The following is a 23,154-nucleotide window of genomic DNA, read 5'->3' as shown; positions in this document are numbered from 1 at the left end:
CATATCTCAATGACAGAAGTCTGGGAAGTTGTCTGCTATGGACTGAATGTCTGTGTCTCCCTGAAGGTCACGCCAATGTGATGCTATCTGGAGGTCGGGCCCTTTGGGAGGACATCAGGGTTGGGTGAGGTCATGGGGGTGGAGTCCCCATGATGGGACTGGTGACCATGAGAGAAGAGACACCAGACTCATGGCTCCCTCCACACCAGGTGAGGTCGTGGCAAGAAGTTGCTGTGTGAGCCAGGAAGAGGGTCCCACCAGAACCGACCACACTGGCTCCCCAATCTCAGACTTCCCATTTCTGGAACTGTGAGAAATTTATTCTTGTTGTTTAAATCTCCCCCCCCCCCCCCCCACCACCACCCTGTAGCCTGTAGCACTTTATTATGGAGACCGGAACAGACCAAGACACTGCTCCTATGTCCAATTTAGATGATCTGGCCACATGGAGGGAGGTGAATGGTGGGGAGAGGTGCAGGTAAGAGAATAGTCAGGCTAAGGATCCCATTGATATGGGCTGCCCAGGCAGAGCCAGCTGCAGGTGCGATGTGGGTCTTCCTCAGTGCCCTCACCCCTCACCTGGGATCACAGGAAAGCCTCTCATCTGTCTCACATGGTTCCTTAGCATGGCGCTATAGCCTGGGTCCTACCTTCTTCTCCAACCTCATCTCTCGTGACACAGCGTTGACTGTGTCCTGTTTCAAGTGTAAAAACAGGCCTACTGATGTCTACACAATGTGTGGGCACTTCTGTGCATCCCTGACTGGGATGTGCCTACATCTGAGCCCTGCCCCATTTGATGCAATCCTAAATGCAGAGGGGTTTTGTTTTATTTTGTTTTGATATATTGAGTTTGGAGTCTTCCTGCTTTCTTCCATTATCTGAATCATATCTTCTAACACCAAAGTTTGCTTATGTTACAGAAAAAGGTTATTATTCAAAAACATTGTTCATTGTGGCTCATTAAAGCCTAGTAAGATGGACTGTACCCAGAAACTCTGGCAGTGGGACCGGGAACCCCACTTTTCCTTGCAGGGAGGAGAGAGATCAGATTTGGTTTGGGGCACCTCCTTACCCTGGGTAGGTGACCCAGGCTGTAATATAACTAAGACAAAATACCAGGGCCAGCTCACCAGCTGGTTCTGGCTAACCCTACCCAGCAGGATTCTTGCTGAAGGCAGGCCAGGGTAAGCTGACATTACCTGGGGGAGCCAGGCAGTTACGAACCTGATCAGATATGGGGGATGGGAACTGTAGCTAAACCAACTTAGCAGGAGTCTTGCTAAAACTGGACAACGCAAACACCCAAGTCCAAAAGTCTAAGCCTAGTTGAAATTCGGGGGAGCCTGAGTAGACTTTGGTCAAGGAGAGAATGTTTTGTCACATATTTATGGTTGTTTTGTCAAATACATCAAAGCATGTGAGTGATGAATCGTTTTTTTCCCCTTGCCCCCCGAGCTCTTTAGAAACAAGAATCCCAAAGAAAATCTATAATTGGTAATAATAATGAGTTGGGAAGAACTTGGGACTAATCAACTAGAAGAGTGGCATTTGGAAGCACTCATAGACAGCCCTTGTAATCCTCATATCCACAGTCATCATGCAGGCTATCTTAGGGACTCATCATCATATCTGTGTTGACCTATTTCAGCTACTTAAAAATGTATATCAATATAAATCAATAAACAGATATGTGCATAGGCTTAATAACTCTGAAAACCAGAAAGTCGTCTTAATGGAGGAAGGATGGCATTCTACCTATGGTGCCACTATAACCTACTTTCTTTTCCTAGGCCTTACAGCTCTTAACACAAAATAAATTCCAAGGTTAAAAAAACCTAACTGGATTGGAAACTAGGTCTGGCAATTATTCTCAGCTCTGCCCCAGGCACACTGTTTGTCCTTGTGCAAGTTCTGAGCTTATCTGTGTCTCAGCCTCCTCAACTGCAGGGGGCACAGTAAAGAGGAGTAAGCCCTCCCTCCACTGTTACAGATGATGAGGCATGCTCACATCCTTTTGTAAAACGGAATGCCTCTCTCCCAGGAAGGATGGAAGTCATTATCAGGGTACCATCTTACAGAGGTCATTAGGTTAAAATCAGCAGGGTCTGTGCAGAGAAAAACAGCTGGCTTCTGGAGTGGACCAGGCTGGCAATGAGTTTACAAGCAGCATTCTACCTTTCTGGTCCAAATAAAAGCAGGATTGCTTCAACCATGGAAATGTCCTTTCTTGCCTCATCTGATATAGATCCCGGGGAGAAGACCGTCTCATTCACGTTTCCCATGCAATGGTAATCGCTCCCTGATTGAAGGACCCTCTGCTTCTCCTCACTTACTGTACCTGGAGCACCTCCCCAAGCGCTGCACCCTTGTCTGAACAGAGGACTGCGCTGCACGTTACACCCATACGTTAACAATCTCTTTTTGCTCGGCATTGGGCGCCCGATCTCTCTTACCAGCTAATGCTGCCAGCTGGTATCCAAAGCACCATTGTCTCCCCGGACACCTGCTTACCCACTTAAAGTTGAATTACTGTGATTCCTGATTCCAAATTTTGTGAAAAGAAAAAGGACACCTACAAATGAAACTATATGGTAAGAAAAGTACTATAAGGAAACCCCCATAAACGCTGATAATGGTTATTTCTCGATGGTAAATTATTGATTTTCACATACTACTCATAATCAGAAGAAAATCTGTTAATACTCTGTCGGTCATTGACGGAGAATTTTCCAGTGTTTTGCCAACTCCTCCCGCAGGTCGCCCGACAGCAGGCACCTCGAGAGGACAGAGCCGGGCTGGTGCGGACGCTGCGGGGTTGCGGTCTTGCGGACACGCGGCCACTGCCGACCCCACCCGCTGGGCGAGGGATCTCGGAGCCCCCACCCCCGGCTCCGCCCCACCTCCAGCCCCGGCCCCAGCCCCAGCGCCCAAGTCCCGCCCCCAGCGCACGGCCCCACCTCCCGGCCCCGGCGTCCTGCGATCCCCGCCGCGCTAGGCCCCACCCCGGGCCCGCCAGGCCCCGCCCCGACGCTCCCGGCCCCGCCCCCAGCCCCGCCAGGCCCCGCCCCCGACGCCCCAGGCCCCGCCCCCCGCTCGCCGCCTCCTCGCCGACGCCCCAGGCCCAGGCCCCGCCCCCGACGCTCTAGGCCCCGCCCAGCGCCGGCGTCCGCCCGCCTCAGCCCGGCCCGCGCCAGGCCCCGCCCCGCCCCGCCCCCTCTGCGCGCTCAGCTCGGCTCGGCTCCGCAGCCGGCGGGACGCGGCGGCGGCGGCTCTCGCGCTCCTTTGTGCTCGGTCGGCGGCCTCTCGGGTCCTCTCCGCGCGTCCTCTCGGCAGGCTATCCCTAGCTCTCCGGTGACGGACCATGTCGACGGCAGGAACGGGCGCAGGCGTGGAGGCGGGCTTCTCCAGCGAGGAGCTGCTGTCGCTCCGCTTCCCGCTGCACCGCGCCTGCCGCGACGGGGACCTGGCCGCGCTCTGCTCGCTGTTGCAGCAGACGCCGCGCGCCCACCTGGCCGCCGAAGACTCCTTCTACGGCTGGACGCCGGTGCACTGGGCCGCGCACTTCGGCAAGGTGGGCGCGGGCGCTTTAAGGCGCCATCTTCCGCGGCTTCCCTGTGGGGCCCGAGGCGCTGGGCGCTGGGCGCGGGGCGTGCCGGGAGCGCGGGGCGGAAGCGAGGTGGGCGGCCTGGGCGGCGGGGTCCTGGCGGGGGCCGCGGGGCGTGCCGGGAGCGCGGGGCGGAAGCGGGGTCGGCGCCCCGAGCGAGGAGAGGCCTGGGGCGCATGTGCGGCCGCACGGGCGGCGGGGGCCTGGCGGGGGCCGCGGGCGGGAGCGGGCCCCGCGGCGACGGCCCACGAGGGGCCCCAGGCGCGTGTGCGGCGGCGCAAGTTTCAAACGGGCTGGCTTCGCGGGCGCGCCGCCCCTAGCGGAGGCCGTTGGCGACTGCCCGCCGCGGGCCGGGCTCCCGGGGTGAAGGCCAGGGAGCGGGCGGGGTGGGGCGAGCGGTGGGGCGCGTGTCCGCGGCGGATCTCCGGGGTTCGGGTAGGGCGCGTCCCCCGTTCCCGCGGCTCGGGAGCTCCTCTTATTCCCCAAGGATTCGGTCCCAGAACGAGGGCCCAGCTGCATCTCCCAGCAGACACTGGTTCATGTTTATGGACGTTGAGCAGTGCTCTCCCCGTGAAACGGTGCGCCCGGGGCGGAGGAAAGAAGGGGCCTCGCAGAGCCGGATGCCCGTGCTGCTGTGCGCCTAGCACAGTCGGTGCTGTCGTGTCGGGAGGCCGCGCGCGGCGCCGCCTCTAGTGGGAGAGTCCGGTTGGTGCCTGCGGGGCCGCGAGCGCCCCCAGGACTGGGTCTGGCTCCCCAGCTCCCGGCCCTGCGCGCCTGGCCCCGGGCGTTGGCACGTTCCTGTGGGTAACTCAGAGCGTGAGTCCTCCACATGTTGGCTCTCGTGTGCTTTGGGGACAGGCAGCCCCGCCACAGGTGAGGACAGCTGGTCTTGAAAGGGCTCCCCTGTTGACCTGTCGTCCAGTTGAGCATAATAGTATTGTGGGACAGTCTGGCACGTGCTGTCGAACGCTTATGACCTCATTACAGTGCTCACTCAGAGTATTTAGGGACCCGGCTGCCTCCAGGTACCTCTAGGGATTAGAGCCATAACCGGCTTCAGCACGCTTACCGTGGTAGGTTTCAGGTTATTTGATTTTACCTACAGTGAGATGTAAAGCCCCTGAATTCACTTTTTGGAAGCCTCTATTTCTGTGGCACCGAGATGGTAGGTCAGCCTTGGACACCAGATGTAACTGGAGGAAGCCTGCCCTGTGCAAGAGCCAAGTGGGCAGTTAGCATGTTACCAACCATTCCCATCTTTCAAGCTCGTGTTCTTCGAAATGTGCCAACTGTACACGTTTCCTGACCTTTCGTGAGGTTCATTTTTCCTTGAGAACTAAACATTATTTAAAATCTTTGATTACACTTTGCTTTTTACAAGCTGTGTATGGAGCAGTACTTTTCCCAGTTTTTTAAAGCAAACCCGTAGGTAACAGATTTATTAAGTCTACATAGCTCATACTTGGTCTTAATAAGTAACAGGTTTTGGTATGCCCACTGATATTTATCCTTGTTTTTCTTTTTTTTTTTGATTCGAAACCTGTTTGACTTATCACTAGTATTGGCACTTTCAGTTTTCATCCAGTCTGTTAATAACGGTGTATGTAAATGCGCACCAAAGGTGTGTCTCTCTCTTTTTTTTATTTTTATTTTTTTTGTGTCTGTCTCTTATCAGCTGTCACTCCCAGATTGTAGTTCATGGAACACCTGACACCGTGTGAAATCTGTTACTCCCAAGTGTGAGAGCTCATCTCCCACAAATGTGGATTGCATGACCTCCTATGCAAGGAAGGCTTAAATTGCTGACCAGAGGCTAAGGGACCTAGGGTGAGACTAGGGTGTGGCCATTTGTTCATCATTTGAGCTCTGTCCTCTGGAAGAGAATTGTTGGCACTTGGAGCTTTTCCACTAACGGCTGTGAGCCTCGAAAGGGGAAACGAGGCCAAGTGAGGTCTGTGGACAGCGCCTGGCTCTTTGGGCACTTGGAGAATGTAAGTGGAGTGTGACGAGCTCCTCCAGCCAGGTTAGGATAATTGCAGTGCCTGGCTGCAGAGTGTAGTCTTGCTGCCCCACCTATGTGCCCCAGGAATCCAGAGCTTAGATGCCCTGTAGGCCTCCGGTGGTGGTAGTGGTGGTGGGGGGGGGAGCACGCAGTGTGTCAACACTTGAGTGCTGCCACTCACTCTGCATATGTGGTCCCTAAAACCAGGATCTGGAGAATGGGCCTCGACCAAGTTTTCTTCGAACGCCGTGTGTGTAAAGGTGCGCAGAGCACAGTTGTGTAGACTGCACAAAAGAGTCTCTGAAGAGTGTACTATAGCTACACAGACTTTTTTTTTTTTTTTTTTGATTTATTTATTTATGATAGTCACAGAGAGAGAGAGAGGCAGAGACACAGGCAGAGGGAGAAGCAGGCTCCATGCACCGGGAGCCCGACATGGGATTCGATCCCGGGTCTCCAGGATTGCGCCCTGGGCCAAAGGCAGGCGCCAAACCGCTGCGCCACCCAGGGATCCCTACACAGACTTTTTAAACTACCAATCACTTTGGTTTTGTTCTGTAGAGGTGCTTGAAAGTGCCAAGACGCAGTTTTGAGAGAAGTCTTTGAATATCACAGTCTTTACTGATTCTGATTTTTCAGTTGTAGGAAAACAATATTTAAATTCGTGTGGTGTCAGTTTTTTTGACTTTCTGTGTACCAACTTTTTTTTTTTTTTTTACCAGGGCAAGGAAAGTACTCCTTTAAATACCTATTTAAAATTTGTACCACGAAGGAATGACTTCTAACTGTTCCCTTAGAAAAAAGCTTGGTCACAAAAAATGCTACTTACCTGCATCATAGCATTGAAATTGTTTAGTATATAAAAGTATATGACATTTACACGTGTCATTCCCTCCTGCCGTTTTCAAAGCTGGAGTGCCTAATCCAGTTGGTGAGAGCTGGGGCCACTTTGGACGTCTCCACTACACGCTATGCACAGACCCCGGCCCACATCGCGGCATTTGGGGGACACCCCCAGTGTCTCATCTGGTTGATTCAAGCAGGAGCCAGCATTAACAAACCGGTAAGGGAGTGCTGATGATTAACTTGGTCTTTATTTTCTTTTTCCCGTTATAATTACATGGTGTTGAGTTTTAAATTGAGGCCTTAATTAGAGTTTGATACTTTCACCTTTCGGCTGACTGAGGTTTACGATTATTTAGTTGTGGATAATGGGCCCTTCACAGAGCCGTGCTTTCACCTGTTCCATGACTTCCCAAGCTCCTTGGCCATCCAAGGTGATGTGCCCACAGTCACAGCTGGTAGCTGAAGGAGGCTGGCCTGGAGCCCAGGTTTCTTGGCTCCCCTGTCCACAGAGGCCTCTGCGTCATCTCCACACATAACCGTGGAGCACGTCCATGCTAGCGAGAGATTGGCTGTTAAATCATCCGCATGGTTGGGTTAGCATTAGGCTGACCAACATGAGTTAGTGAGGCTCCAGGGATGACCTGGGCCTATTGGCCAGACACAGATAAAGAGCAGGGGTTCTGTGTGGAAGGGGATAGGAGTGCGACTGTGGGTGTGCCAGTTTCTCAGTGTGTTTTCTGTATGCCTTTCACTTCCTCAAAAAAAAAAAATCTCCAGGAGAAAGTTTCGTTTACTGAGGACTCCTGTGTGGGTGTAGATGACTCAGGACAGTCTGACCAGCGGGGTCCGGGGCGGAGACCCTGCCCTGAGGGTGGATCTGTCTAGGGGCTTGTGCCTAGGGCTTTATAGGGATGCCTTTATGCTTTCTCCGTTCTGTTCTTTCTCTCTATTCTGTTTTTATATGCTTTTTCTTGCAATAATCTTCAAGGGCATACCATGTGCAAAACAATTCTGATTTCCTCTCTGCTTTGCTGTCTTTCCCAAGACTCATCCGTTGCTGATAAATAGGTATAACAACTTGTGAGCCCCTCTCACAGGTAGCTCAACTTTGCACGCACAAGGCTGGAATTGGCAGACAGGTGTTTGTAGCAGCGGTTTAGAACAGAGCTCAGGGGAACAGTGAATGACAGTGCGTGTTGCTTTTATCTGTGTGTTCAGAGGTTTCAGCCCATACCATTGTTGCATCAGGCATGCCTGTCTCCACCTGTCTGTTCCTGGTGCTGTCTTCTCTGCTCCAGGTCTAGCAGGACACCTGGGGGTGATGGGGGGGTGCCATGCTCCACCTCCTTTCCCTGGCCTGGGGCTTGTGCTTTCAGTCAATCTCCTTATTAATGAAATATGGATAATCCTTGAGTGGGAGTGATTAATAATTAATATGGAACTTCAGGGACATCTGGGTGGCCCAGCAGTTGAGCATCTGCCTTTGGCTCAGGTCCTGACCTGAGGGGTCCTGGGATGGAGTCCTGCATCAGGCTCCCTGTGGAAAGCCTGCATCTCCTCTGCCTGTCTCTGCATCTCTCGTGAATAAATAAATAAAATCTTCAAAAAAATATATGAAACTTTAGAATATTGATTTTCTTTTCTTTTTTTAAGATTTTATTTATTTGAGAGAGAGCAGATGAGCACAAGTGGGAGGAGGGGCAGAGGGAGAAGCAGACTCCCCACTGAGCAGGGAGCTGGATGGGATGATCCCGGGACCCTGAGATCATGCCCTGAATCGAAGGCAGACATTCACTGACTGAGCTCTCCAGGCACCCCTCTGTTGGTTTTCATTCAGCTTTTATGTAGCCCGTAATTTGTAGAGGTCCAAAGAAATCCTGTAGCACTGCCTCTCAGACCGTTTAATTCTAGGAGCTCTTTTTCTTTTTTTTTTTTTTTAAGCTTTTTTTAAAAATTTTTATTTATTTATGATAGTCACAGAGAGAGAGAGGCAGAGGCAGAGACACAGGCAGAGGGAGAAGCAGGCTCCACGCACCAGGAGCCCGACATGGGACTCAGGATCGCGCCCCGGGCCAAAGGCAGGCGCTAAACCGCTGTGCCACCCAGGGATCCCCAAGGAGCTCTTTTTCATTGTAGCAGTCCTGTCTGGCCTGGATGAGGGGCTGCTGCTCTAGAGAGTCCTGTGTGGGGACCCTCTGCGCTCTGCTCCCAGGGCAGGAGTCCCCCAGGCCCCCACCTTCTCATGCCCGAGGCTGTCACCCGAGGTCACTGGGTGTCCCAGCATGGTTCCTGAAAGGGTCTCTGCTATGCTATCATGGGTGGGGCTATGGTCTGAATATCAGCTGTCACCATGTAGGGGACAGGCACCAGTGGCCTCAGAGGTCATAGCAGCCCCCCAACTGTTGACTCATCCTGAGCTGGAGCGTGTCTTGTCTCCCACATAAACTGTTAGAGACCCAGAACCAGGATTTCCTAAGTCCGGCCATGCTCCCAGAGCTGCCATGGCATTTCTTCTTTCTCCTGTCTTGTTCATGTCCATCTTCTGGCACCTTAGTTATCGGCTGTCGGGATCCTCCTCAAACCTCACGGAGACTGTGTTTGCGCCTACAGACCGGCGCCAGGGGGTGATTCACGTGTGGTGCAGAGGCTCCATGTCCCTAGGGACAGGGGCATTCCGACTCCAGGGGATTTCTTCTAGATCCATCTATGACGACGACCCATGGGCATCACATTCTGTAAGGATCTGTAGGCTATCTATTCACTGCTGTTCTAGAATTTCATTAGCATTCAGTACCACCCTTGATGTCTCGTAACTGGATCAGAACTGAACTTTTCTTTATTTGCAATTCAAGGTGACTCGTAGTCTCCGGCTCCCACTTCCCCTCATTACTCACTTTGCCCACAATAGTTCTGGAATCATACTCCAGAATATTTGATATTTTTGGAATGTGACTTGTCTGAGCCTGAGGCCTAAGGAACTTATGATGGCTGCTCCTCGAACTGTCTGGGTTGAGTGTTTTTGTATTTTGTTTTTTTTTTTTTTTTTTAAGATTTATTTATTTATTCACGAGAGACAGAGAGGCAGAGACACAGGCAGAGGGAGAAGCAGGCTCCATGAAGGGAGCCCGATGTGGGCCTCAACCCCGGGACTCCAGGATCACGCCCTGGGCTGAAGGCAGGCACTAAACCACTGAGCCACCCAGGGATCCCAGGGCCTGAGTGTTTTTGACTGTTCTTTCCTTCCTGGCTTGGGGGTATCCTGGGGGAAGCAGTTCTGGAGCTAGTTTGCTTCATCCTCTGTCCCACCATCTTCTTGGAGTAATAGAGCAAACTTTACTTGTCCTTGCTCCAAAAACCTCTTTTGTTTTCCTAGTGGGGGGGGGGGACGGTTCAGAGCGGGACCACCTCCCCTAAGTCTTCATGCCATCCTCCTGGAAGTACTTACCTGCAGTCGCACCTACTTCCTGTCTCCCTCTCCCCATCTTTTTGGGAGTTTGGGGGTAGGTTTTGTTAAGAATCTGAGGGGCACCTGGGTGGCTCCGTGGGTGAAGTGTCTAACTTCAGCTCGGGTCATGATCCACAGTCCTGGGATCAAGTCCCAGATCCCAGTCCCAGGATCCAGTTTTGGTTCAGGCTCCCTGCTCAGTGGGGAGCCTGCTTCTCCCTCTGGCCTCTACCCTCCTCATGCTTGCGCCCCCCCTACCCCAAATAAAATACCCTTTAAAAAAAAAATCTGACTTCACTTAATGGCTCCCTGGGTAGCCACATGGAATTCTGTGTTTCTTTCTTTGGAAATAGCCTTATTCTGTGTAGAACTTTCCATCACCTTTGAGCTCACTTTATTTATTTTAAAAATTTTTTTATTTATTTATGATAGTCACACACAGAGAGAGAGAGAGAGGCAGAGACACAGGCAGAGGGAGAAGCAGGCTCCATGCACCGGGAGCCCGACGTGGGATTCAATCCTGGGTCTCCAGGATCGCGCCCTGGGCCAAAGGCAGGCGCTAAACCGCTGCGCCACCCAGGGATCCCTTTGAGCTCACTTTAAATTAGTGTTTACACTTTTCTCTCCATGACACACTGGAGTCTCTCAGGTTACATTTGGTTGTAGAAGCTAGCACTCTTCACTTTGGGCTGCACCCCGGGATTCCTGTGGAAGTACAGGCCAGGAGCAGTAGGGAGGGAGCTCAGCTGTGTCCCAGTTTCTGAATGAGCTTGTCTCTGGGTGCCACGCCCAGAACACAGCCACTCCTCCCTCAGTTACGGCTAGTGGTCTGCTGCCAGGTTTGGCTTCCAGGGATGGTAAAGTGTGAGGACTCCGTAGCTGTGCTGCTTGGTCAGGCAGGAGGCCCTGCATCATTGTTTCTAGCAGAAACCGCATCCTTCTCTTGATTACCATATCTGTCTTTCCGTCTTGCGAATCAGAGAGCCTGTGAATGAAATCATGTTTCGGGTTCTTCCCCATTCATACAGTGCAAACTCATTCATCTCCTTCACTGTCACTCCCAGAGTTGGCTCACTTTCTCTGCTTTCTCAGCATTATTCTGAAGCACAAGCCCCACTCAGACAGAGGCAGCCTTTCTCGGGGTCTTTGGACGAAGTAGGCTGTGTGTGGTCCTGGGTCCTCTTCCTCATCATTCCTGACCCTTTTACCTTAACCCTCCTTGTCTAAAGTATAGTTGTAATTGGGGTGCAGGGGGCCACTGGTGCTGTCCCAGCTCAGGCCAGCCCTGTGACGGATGTGGACACATGTAGGTAGACCAGACCAGGTGTGTGATGGTGTGTGCCATTCCTTGGCCTTGCTTGCTTTTTTCTTTTTATCCTGTTAGAGGATAATTGTTTTGGGTTTTAAGTACAACACATTTGTGCTGAGATCAGCATAAAGTGATTTCTTGACTTCCATGTGGAGTGTACATGCTATCCCTGCTGGAGAGGCCCCACAACTCTTTGTTCTTGACCCAGGAATTCAGGAAAACATGCCCTTTCTGTGGCCTGCTTTTATTTTCCCTCCAGCATCTCTCTAGCTATATTTCTGTGTGGTGTTCTTTAAATATGACTTGCTGTGTTGTTTTGTCTCAAGAACGAGGTGCATGATCCATGTCAATTGTTTACCTTGAAAATGTCAGTCTTGTTAGATCTGATATGCTGTGTGTGCCTTCTGTTGTTGCAGGACTGTGAGGGCGAGACCCCCATTCACAAGGCGGCTCGCTCTGGGAGCCTGGACTGCGTCAGTGCCCTGGTGGCCAATGGGGCTCACATCGAGTAAGTGCCTTCACTTATTCCTCCACCAGAGAGCTAGTCAGGGCACTGTGCTTATAGACAGCATGTACTGAGAGCAAGTAGCAGTCCTCAAGTTTGTGTTTCTAGTAGCAGTGTAACTTTGCTTTTTATAGATCAGTTGGCATTAGTGGGCAAGGTTTTGCTAGCGGAGGGAGCTTCATCCTGGCAGCAACAGGATTGTTGCCATGACAGCAGGCAAGGATAGAAAGAGCAGTTAAACTAATTGAGCTTGGAACCTGGCATTGTTGACTTTGCCACTAACTAGTTGTGTCACCATGGGCAAGTCCTCAGACTTATTTTGCCAGTGTTAACTTCAAAATGAGGCCCTTGGATTGGGTTAGAACATCTTTTCAGGCCTCTCTGGTCCCCAAATTCTTGCAAACACTTAGCTTTTCTAAGTGGTGATTTTCTCATTTTCTAGCAGATGTGAGAACAGTGTGCAGTAAAGCCTATTTTGACTTTTAATTTATAACTTCTTGTAAAGTTGAACCATATACATTAAAGACTTCAGACTCAGAGCTCTTCATACTGGTGACATTTTTGTAATCTTATCTAGTTTATTGGTGGTTTGATAGAACAGTATTAGTATCTAAGTGTATTAATTTAAAGATGTGGTCTTAATGCAAAAGTCATTAGCTAGCCTTGGCAGTAAACGTTTATTTTAGGTATTAAATTCATTTGTATTAACTTTCTCTTAAAGATTTATATTGTAAACATTTTTCTTCTGCAGTTCACAGCATTAACAAAATGGATGCGGTTTTCACCCTTAAATGTTGAGTGTAAGCTATAGAGCTGTAATAACCAAAATAACTACAATGTCAGCTTTTTTGTTTTAAGTGTCGTGACTATTTCATAAAAATTAATTACAAAGCACTTTATTCTAATTGGAATTGTGAAAATCTAGACTTTGGGAGAAATAAACCCACAAAACTAACTTAGTTTAACCCTTTGGTTTCCACTTCATTGTTTTGACTCTGTGTTAAAATAAGTCTATTGAAAATAGATCCTGGATAGCAAAACCATATAGGTTAATTAATGCAAGGCCTAATACCAGGGGCTGTCATTTGGCTCCTAGGATCTTAGCTTCTGTTTCATTAAGTGTTATATTGTTAAGTCATTGGTTTGGGCTTGGATCTTTTACTTCCATAGAAATTTAGTATTTGTAAATATGCCCTGTATTAACTGTTACATTGCAGGGCACTTTGTGACTTTATATGTAGTTATGACTTCAGGTAATGTAAAAACAATGGATAATACAAATATATGTTACACAGTTTGAGTTGATTCTCAATGGATTGCTTCAAACTGAAGTTCTATATGCAGTTTTCTTAGCTGTGTTTAGATTAAAAACTCCAATCTTTGATTTTCATAACAGAAGCTTTGATTATGAAATACAGAGTCATATAAAATCAATGATCAAATTGCTTGTCATTTATTGAAATAATAATTAGAAGTTGACCTTTTTAATGACTTTTCTAAGCAATAGTCTAATTGGTCCTGAACAATTTATTAGTAAGATGTTAGTTCTCTTCATTTCAATGAATAGCTTAACCCTTTGAGCCAATAAATATTGACCTCTATGTCCTTTTTTTAATAGGTGTCTTTCTAAAATGAGAACCTTTTATTTACAATTCTGTCCTTGGTTACAGGGCCCTCAAGTGTCTTTTTCCCACCAAGTGTGACTGAGCTAGGCCTTGAGTGCCAGTCTGTTTTTCCTCAGTATAAGAGCCACCCCCTTGAGACCCTGCATTATGGTGATTTCCCTGGCCTGAACCTTCAGATGTTTTTTTAGAAGAAGTGTTTACCCTGAACCACCTACCCAAAAGTGGTTCTTAAAATTCTAGGTCTTTGGCCTGGAGACAGAGCATTGAGAATCAATTGTATAAGTGGTTATTTAGTTTTCGCATCTGGAGAAATTGCCAGTTTTGCTGAGAAGCTAATTTATAAATTGCTTTTTGATATTTATTTGTTCTGCACATTTTTATAGTTTTAAGACTTTTAGCCTACCAACAGATAATAGTTTGAGTCCCCCAAATTAATGGTACATAGATCTCCCTTGTTTGCTGTAACACTGCTCATATGGTAAAGAGTAGTCCTAGCAAGTAACATGCCTTTCTGTTGTTTTGTTTTTTTAAGAGGTTCAAGGGTCACGGTATAAATTTACTTACCCAAAGTGATTTATATTTTTTCCAGTTCAGAATGGGCCAGATTACTGATTCTTCATATTACATGCAATAATATAAACTTTTCCTTTTCCTGTGAAGAGATTGCAAGCTGTCTTGTATCAGTATTTTGTCACACTTGGTGGTGGTGATTAATTTTGTTATTAATTCCTACCTCTTTTTTTTTTTTTTTTTTTTGTATCAGCTGCATAAAATGACCAAAATCTTAAGTTGCTGCTTTTTTGGTCACTGGGTAGATAATGATGAGGGCAAGTGTACCCCGCATCTGTGGCTAGAATGGTTTGTTGTGTAACTCACTTGTCAATATAGGCCGCGTCTGTACGATAACGCATGTCAGCCGCTGGGCACCGTGTATAACATTTTCTAGCACCACACGTGAGTATGTTGATGGAGTTTTTTGTTTTTTTTTTTTTTTCCCTTCTCTTTTACATCTTGAGTCTTGGTGCCAAGTTTTCTTTTTCTCATGAGGTTTTTGTTCCTGGCTTATAACAATGGTCATCATTTGCCATTGTTTACATCCAAAAGTAAAAATACATAGGATTAAGTACTAATTCTATGACCAAGTTAAATGTTTGCATACTTTAAATTCCCTGAACTTCTGCAGACTCTTCTCAAGTATGGCAGGTATGGAGTTCTCTTAAGTGAGGTATTGCTTGTATGACAACTCTTCCGTTGTAGCCACTCCCTGAGTACTGCTCGCCCTGAAGGGTTTTCATCCGAGAGGCACGTACTAACATGTAAACCACCACTGCCTCTTTTCTTTCTGATAATGGAATCAGTAGCAATGTAAGATCAAGTCTTCCTGTGATTTTGAAGAAAGACTTGAGCACTGAACTACCTGCTGATAATTAAGACCCTTTGATTACTGAAGTTGTAAACCAGGTTTTGAGCCTTGAATTACTACTATCTTTACTTTCAGTATTTTGGCACCAGTTAACCTTGGTTACTTTGTTTTCTTGAGAGGCAAAGTGGGGGACGTTACTGTGTCAACCAGATATTGAAATAGCCTTTTTTCTGCCTCTGAGTAGAAAGGAAGGGACTTGGCGGGATTGGGAGTGAAACTAGAATTGCTTGGACTTCGGGCAGATTTGCTGGCCCATTCTGTGCCACATCACACGGGTGCTAGCATTTAATTAGGTCACAACAGAGTGTCCTAGCTTCCGAGAGCAGAGCATTTCTGTAGAAGCCCCTAATTCCGTGGTGACCAGATCTTCACGTGGGCAACATATTCTAGCTTCATCATTCTGATCCCAAGAACTGTGGTCATCAGATACCCAGAGAAGCATCAGTAGCCTTATGTAAGCAAGTTCGGTGAGTCACTCTAGAAAAATCCTTCTTGCCTAATTTAGAAAATAGGCATAGTTGGCTGTAGTCACAAAAGTCTAAAATGTTATCTTAATAGATTTTGTTTTAATGCTGCAAAACCATATAGACTACTGAACTTTTAGACATTCTTAATTGAAATTGAGTTCGTTATTTAGTTTGATTTGTAATGGGGGATCACATTTATGCCCCAGCCTCGTGTGCTCGCCCAGAGAGCCCTGTCTGGAAGCGGAATTCCTGTTAGGGCACATACGTGCCATGAGCATATTTCATGTTTGTGTCAGAGGTTTGATTGTAACTGCTGCCTGGGGCAAAATCTAGCCCAGGCTTACACAGTTGGCTGTTCATTCATATTTGAAATTTGTGGTTTCTTTTCATTGGTTCACCTGTTTGCCCTGAATAGTAGTAGTCTATGAATTTATTAGAATCATAACTCTGAATTAGTTTCTGATTTGGGGTCCTCTGCCTTCCTGCCCTCCTCCCCGCCTAGTCTCCCTCCCTTACCACATTGTCACTCTGGCTGACTTGTCTGATCCTGCTGTTGGCTGGCTCTTTCTCCCTTTCATTGAAGAGCTGCCGGCCTGGTGGAGGAACTACTTACTTCCTGAGATGGCTGTGAAGGTCCTTCTGCCTGCCAGACAAGGAGCAGGGGGGGAGTGACAGTCCTATAAAGTTGTTGACATACTTTGTTTAGAATTTTTATTTGTTTCACAACACCTTGAATAACCTAGATTCTGATAGTTGTTTAATGACTGCTTTCAAATAGCCAATGATTTCCAGATCCAAATATCTTTTTCCTTTGCTAAATTATAGTGGGAACACATGAAGCATTTTACTGGACTCTATGAATGATGCTCTTATATTTTAATGTATGCAAACATAATTGGGGTTCAGTTACAGTGTAAAACTATCCTCGGTAATGTTGACCTTGAAATGAAAACTTGGCACCAAATTTATTCAGGTAAATACTTGAAAAAATAGTTTCTTCCTCTTGTTACCTGAAGACTGTATTTAAGAAAGTCTTCATAATTAAAGAGTTTGGATACCAAAGGGTTAAAAATACACGTTTTTCTTTTACTGAAGAAATTTTAGATGTTTGCTAATGTTGTCTGTACAAATGGACATTTAGTGATTTTTTTTATCTTTTTTTTTTTTAACGATTCCATGTATTTGCTTATTTCCATCTAGGAATAGTTACTAATGTATTTGAGATACAGCATACCAAATTTTAAAGTAACCAGAATCGTGAGTGAATGGTTTTTAGTCCATACTGTTAAAGTTTTGATGAAAAATTGGCATATTTCGATTGGCTTCATGCTGAAAGTGGCTGGAGGTGATTGGAAAAGGCAGTGTTGTGGAGCTTCAGCTCCCGGTCAGGGCAGTCATGTGACAGTCGCTCACACTCAGTGACTGTGCCTTGCAGCCCACGTGTGTATATGTATTTGTAATCCAAATGTTGCCTGCGAATATGTGATCCCTTATTATTTCAGTGTCCTGTGTTCTGAACCATTGCCCGTTTTAAATCACAGAGAAGATTCTGAATCTGTAAAACCTACACGTGTCAATGTCTTACAGCTACGTAATTCGAATTGACTTGATTTTTTCAAGTAATCCTAGAAAGGGGGAGCATTCCATATAGAAACTGCTGAGACTGCCACAGGTGCTTCTCCGAAAACCTTACGGTTGTGGCATTGAATGCTCAGTATGGCTTCCTTTCTTCACACGAGGCATACTGTTGAGGTATTTGTTGCGGTGATTGGTTTTAATGCTAATCTAGGAATTCAGATATAGATTCTTTAGATTTGCATGCTTTGCTTACCCTAATTTAAGATATCTACCTTTTATTGTAACTAACAATAGTTAAGTTGAGATCAGAATTTTAACAGAACTATTATTTATATAAAAATTGTGGTTATCTCTTTATTGTCACATGGCATTAACAAAAAGAAAACATCTGAAGGTGATGTGACAACTCAGATTCTAAACATTGTCTCAGTTATTTTCTGATCCGTGGTTTTTCAAATTAAAGAAAAAACTGTTCCTACTAGAACGGCTTCTCATCTGTTGCAGGGACGTGACACTGTAAGTGGAAAAATAGATGCAGGACTAGGTGGCCACAGAGTAGGCTTTTGTCTTCAAGTGCTTTTCAGTACAAGACACTTTAATACCTTCTTCAGAACTTTATGACAGATAATACGGTACACAGTGTTTACACTTTAGCTTCAGTGAAGCTTAAAAACAGAAGTTTCTTTGCCATTTATTTAGCAGAAAAAATAATTCACAGTGAGATTATTAGAAGTCTTCTGTATTTCCATATTCCTCTTTGGAAAGAATATTGGAGTCCCCCAGGAAGACATGGGTGGCCTGCTCGAGATCACTTTCACAGTCACCCTGAGTGTTATAGAAACTAGAATCCACAGGTGCTAGCACCAGCAGCAGTCCCAGCAGCCTAAAAATCTGATCCTGTCAGCTTTTTTTTTTTTTTTTTGAAGACCGTTTTTTTTTTTTTTTTTTGGAAAGTTCAACAGACTAGACCCAATTTTGAACATCCCTTTGATTGATGTCTAATTTTTAAGTCCTGCCCAGTTTCAAAGATTATTTTCAGCTAGATATCAGAGCCAGTGAACAGAGAACTTTTAGAAATGACCTCATAGCACATCCACAGGGTTCTCATCTTCCGAAATGGACAGAGGTGAATTTTGGGTCATGCATAGTCTGCATTCACCAATGTACATCACACTGAAGATGCTAAGTTTAAAAATATACTTTTTTTTTTTTTAATTAGGCTAAACATAATATATATGCTGTCATTACTGCCCCAGTTTTCATGCAAAATAAGTTTTCAGAGTACTTTTGAATAATTTCTTTCAGATACTTTAAAACTTGGACTTTGGCCTAGTGTGTGGAGACTGCAGCTAAGATCGACATTTGTGCTGACACTATACCTAAGCTTGATGGGAGCACTGAGCATAGTGATCAAGGCCACGGACCAAAGGGTGAAACCTTGGCTCTCTAGAAAGTACTGTGCCAGGGGCGCCTGGGTGGTGTAGCCCACTGAGTGACCCAACTCTTGCTTTCAGCTCAGGTTATGACTCATGGGTCCTGAGATCAAGCCCCACATTGGGCTCTGTGCTCAGCAGGGGTTCTGCTTGGGGTTCTCTCCTTCTGCCCCTCCTGCACACTCTAAGATAAGTAAATCTTTACAAATAAATAAACAGGAAAAGTGCCATGGCAGACCCAGAGCAGCGCTGGAATGGGGAGCTGCCCTGCCCCCTGCCAACCCGCGGTCACACCCCTGAGCCACTGCCACTGACAGGAAGGTAAGGGGGGAGCTTAGTGTTAATATCTATTTCAACTTGGAACACAAAACTTTAAGACTTAATAAGTTGATGGTATATTTTCACCAGGATTACTGTGTCAGCTCTTCAAACATCAAAATTGAAGCACACTCGAACAAGTAGGAAAAGCATGTGTGAAAAAAGGATTAAAAGACCTCAACCCCCTTTTGTCAGAAGTTCAGGTTTTAATACCCAGTCCATGTAATGACTCTTTATTCTCGTCTTTGACTTGGAAACCCACATGAGTTTGAGCTGCTCTGATACGCTTGCAAGTCTCCTCTTATTAAACTATAAGAAAGGGGTTTGAGGAATCCAGACTTCTACAGATCATATTCACCTTGCTCTCAGTAAACATTCCCTGCTTGTGGGACCCAGGACATTCAGCAGAAAACACCCAAGTGGAGCGGAGACCATCACCATCTGTCTCACTCGTTTCCACGTGCTTTCGGGGCTTAAGTTCACTATAGATGGTTGTCTTGGTATGTAATATTCTATGACATAATGGGTTTGGTGACTTGTTAAAAGTTGTTTTTTTGAATTAAGTAGTAAAGTTTCTGGAAAAACAGCTTTGAGGAACCTACGGACAGATAAGTTTCATAAAAATTGAGGACTAGGGACGCCTGGGTGTCTCAGTGGTTGAGCATGTGCTTTTGGCTCAGGTCATGATCCCGGAGTTCTGCATCAGGCTCCCTTCACCTATGTCTCTGCCTCTCTCTATGTGTGTCTCTCATGAATAAATAAAATCTTTTAAAAAATAAAAATTGAGTTAGTACCATCTACTGGTTACATGTTATTCAGCAGACCCAATCTGCTGCTTGGTTTTTTATGACCCGTAAACTAAGAATGATGGTTACCCCCTTAAAGGGGTTAAACAAAAATAAAAATCAAAAGAATAATTATTTTGTGACAAGCTAAAATTATATAAAATTCTCATTTTAGTGTCCACGAATGAAATTTCACCGTAACGTAGCCATGCTGTAGTGTTTATATGTTGTCCGAGATTGCTCTCAGGCTGAGAGGATGGACCTGAGTAGATGTGAGTGACCTGGAGAGTCTGCAGTCCTTAGCGTCCAGCCATTCATAGGGAAAGTGCCTGCTCTGGGATAAGCACGCCCCATTGCACCCTTCCAGCCAGTTTCTGCATTGAACAGTTTTTGCATTGAGCATTCTGCTCCAGAGCAGCCACTTAGCCATTCTCTAGTGTATGCAGAGGAGAATTAGGGAGTGGATGTTTGGCAGGGTAGACAATGAAGGTACATGGGGGGGGGGGGGGGGGGCGGGGGGATCTTGTTGGTGAGTGCCAGACTCAGGTATTAAGAGATCTTCTGCTTGAGAGGAGGATAAATGCTGTTAAACTATGTTGTGTACATTCAGTCCTTAGTGACAAGAGAAGGAATGTATGGTTGACCCTTTAACAATGGGGGTCTGAGCTGTGTACCTCTATCCATACGTGGATTTTTTTATATATGTATATAAATATAGTACATACTATAGATGTAATTATTGTAAGCATAGAGTATATAATACACATAGCACACAGAATGTATGTTATTCTTTGTATTACCAGTAAAGCTGCTTCTGGATGACAGTAGGCTCTCAGTACTTAAGTTTTGAGGAGTGAGCAGTTACATGTGGGTTTGTGACTGCACAAGGGTTGGTACCCCCAGCCCATCATTGTTCAAGGGTCTGCTCAAGTCGAAATCTCCCATAGCTTCCTGGGGGCAGAGATAGTGTGTGTCCCCATTTCTGGTAACACTGTAGGAACAATGCCACAGTTGTTAGCTCCCAGTTAATTCTTCCACAGCCACCAAGTGTCCCAGATTCTGCCCCTACATCTTCTAGAATGTTTTCATCTCCCTTTTTGATCACTCTCACTTCTTGGCTTGTCCCATCCTGCAAAGGTATGTATGTGCAGAACCAGCACCTATTCAGTCTGGCCCGTGACCGTCCATCCTTGCTTGGGCTGTACTGGGGAGCAAGGGGTATGAGTTGAGGTCCTTCTCTTGTTTAGGTTCGAAGATGATACTTGATGCTCTATGGAAACATATCGTGCAGTTGTGTGTGTACATGGGTGGGGGAGCCCTCACTTGGCCTGTCTGTGGTTTCAGCACGCAGCCCAGGTCAAACACCTGTAGTCTCCAGATGTTGGCACTGGTTTGTTGCTTATTTTTCTTTAAGATCTCTTTCCTTGGGAAAACAGTAAACTTGTTATTCTGATCCGAGTCCAGTCTGGCATGCTGTTTCTGGATGGAAAGTGAAGCATTGAGAGTATTTTGGAAATTCTCATCTTCCACGACTTGAGAATATTGGCTGCTCCTTAAACTTCTGTGTTGTCCTCGGTGACCTTTATGACCGCGGATGCCGTTTAAACCGTGTGTGCTGCTCATCATCCTTCTCTGATCTACCAAAGACTTCTGTTCCCTGTCAGCTTAGTTCTGTGTCCTCTGCTTTTGGAGACCAACTCTGTATTTCTGTATGAAGTGATCATTTTATAAACTGTGTGTGTGTTCCAGGTCTTCATGTTTCCAAATTTTGAAGAATTAGATTTTTTTTTCATGTGGCTACCTATTATCCTGTCCACATTCTTGATAGAGTAGATCATTCTGGACAGCTACCCTTGCGGTAGCCCCTGAAGATGAAATACACCATTTAAAAAGCTCATCCAGTCAAAAACTTAGTTTAGTGTTGGCATATCAATAGCATGATGATTTCAGAAACTGTAAGTGTATGATCATTTTAAATGTATGTAATTAATATAATTCACTCTGCCCAAACGTTTACATTTCCTTTCCATTTGATTTACACAGCACAATAAAAATAAGGCCCAGTTGTAGAAGAATACTCCTCCGAATTCATAGCCGTGAAATCAGAATGTCAGTTCTCATTAGTTCTGCACACAATTGCCTTATATTTTTAAAAAAATATTGTTGGTTTCTGGGATTCTCAAGTCTGGTTTCTTTTATATCTGCTCAAACTGAGTTTGGGCTTTCACCTTTCTTTCTTTGGAATATATAATATTTATTTGTCTCACGCTTTAAAGAGCAGAGACAAGTTTAGCAATTATCTACAAATAACACAGATTTTTCATTTCTGAGGATAGAGCTTTATGAGTGTGCGGGCTAGAGATGGGAGTATAAGGCTTACTGTTGTCTTCACAGGAAATCCCTGTGTCCGCCTAATGTGTGGTTTTTACTCTGAAGTGGCTTTTGCGTTAACATCGGCCTGGGAAGCAAGCGTCACACGTTGTGCATTGGTTATCGGTGACGCTGTAAGGCCTGTGTTGGTCGTGCCCATGGCCTCGTGGCAGCACAGGCACAAGAGCCAGCCCCTATCTGGTGCTTGTGTTCTCAGTGTATCAGCCTGTCTCTTTCACTGGTTTGCAGACTGACTTCACAGGGCAGGCTATTTTTTCTTGTCTTTCAGGGGAATTTCAACAGGGAGTCACTTGTGTTCCTTTATTATTTCCTAATTGAGTTGTATGGTGGTTCTTTCATATTCGTGTGGTCGGAATACTTCACGTTCTGCTGTCATTTCCTGCCGTAGGAGACCCCAACCATCACCTGTTAAGAGTGGCCAGCCATCGTGGGGTACTGGGCCCCCAGGGCCCTGTCAGAAGGCTCTGCTCAAGTAACATCTGTGCAGATGCTCTAAAAAGCCAGGGTGTCTGACCATTGCAGGCTTTCCTGAGGGCCAGCACACAACATAACATAGACACACACACACAGACTGAGTTGCTCAGCCTTCCAGCCTGATGATCAGTTATCTTCATGTCAGGACATCCTAAACTTCCACTTACAGTGTCACGTGTTAGCACAAATCTGGCTTATCGGTGCGCTGCTTCTAGGAAGCCGATTGTCATGAATGCCATGGACAATTTCAGTACATGTTTGTTTGTTATGATTTTACTCAAGCTAAAGGAATGGATTATTACAATTATGCAGATAATATAGACCTCACTTTCGGGTTAAGTCTGAAGTTGGCGTAAACTTAGGTTCTTCAGACTCACCTAAAAAATGATTTTGAGAAAGTTAAACAGGAAGATTCCTTTTTTAAAGTTTAGTGTGTTGATTTTAAATGCCTATCGCCCGAATCTTGCTTAGTAATGAGATGTGCGTAAGAGCACAGTTAGTTATGCAGCCAGGATGAGGAGCTCCCCTGTAAGGGAGACCTGCTGTAAATCTGTATTCTCTTGCCATCCCCTTGAGATAGTCAGTCAGGTCAGCAGGAGCAGAGAGCAGGCGAGGATGCCGGCGGGGTGTAATTCTGTGTTTTTGTGTCACACAGCCTGAGAAATGCCAGTGGCCTGACGGCAGCAGACATTGCTCAAACCCAGGGTTTCCAAGAGTGCACCCAGTTTCTCTTGAACCTGCAGAATTGTCACCTGAGCCGTTTCTATGATAATGGCACCATAAATGGGGGCCATCAGAATATATTCCCTAATCACACTAGTGTTGGTGCAAATCGCAAGAGATGCTTGGAAGATCCAGAGCCCTTTGGAGTAAAGAAGGCTAGAACTGAAGGTGAGACACCTTTGTGGGCAGGAGGGGGGCGGACTCTGCTCCTTTCTGTAACTTG

General features: G+C 46.3%; 1 protein-coding gene across 2 annotated transcripts in view; it reads left to right on the top strand.

The window, feature by feature from the left end:
* Window positions 1–3,175: 3,175 nt before the first annotated feature.
* Window positions 3,176–23,154, top strand: part of ANKRD10 (ankyrin repeat domain 10) — a 32,944-nt gene continuing 12,965 nt past the window's right edge. Inside the window, exons 1-5 of one of the 2 annotated variants that reach the window (XM_072761025.1) lie at window positions 3,181–3,574; window positions 6,520–6,672; window positions 11,626–11,717; window positions 18,460–18,561; window positions 22,864–23,099. In XM_072761025.1, the coding sequence (XP_072617126.1) occupies window positions 3,365–3,574; window positions 6,520–6,672; window positions 11,626–11,717; window positions 18,460–18,561; window positions 22,864–23,099 (793 nt within the window). In that variant the 5' untranslated portion in view covers window positions 3,181–3,364. Of the gene's footprint in view, window positions 3,575–6,519; window positions 6,673–11,625; window positions 11,718–18,459; window positions 18,562–22,863; window positions 23,100–23,154 lie in introns of both variants that reach the window. The other variant, XM_026008904.2, reaches the window with a different exon arrangement.

The sequence above is a fragment of the Vulpes vulpes genome, chromosome 6 (assembly GCF_048418805.1).
Source record: "Vulpes vulpes isolate BD-2025 chromosome 6, VulVul3, whole genome shotgun sequence".
NCBI lineage: Eukaryota > Metazoa > Chordata > Mammalia > Carnivora > Canidae > Vulpes > Vulpes vulpes.
This window is presented reverse-complemented; position numbering and strand designations above follow the sequence as displayed.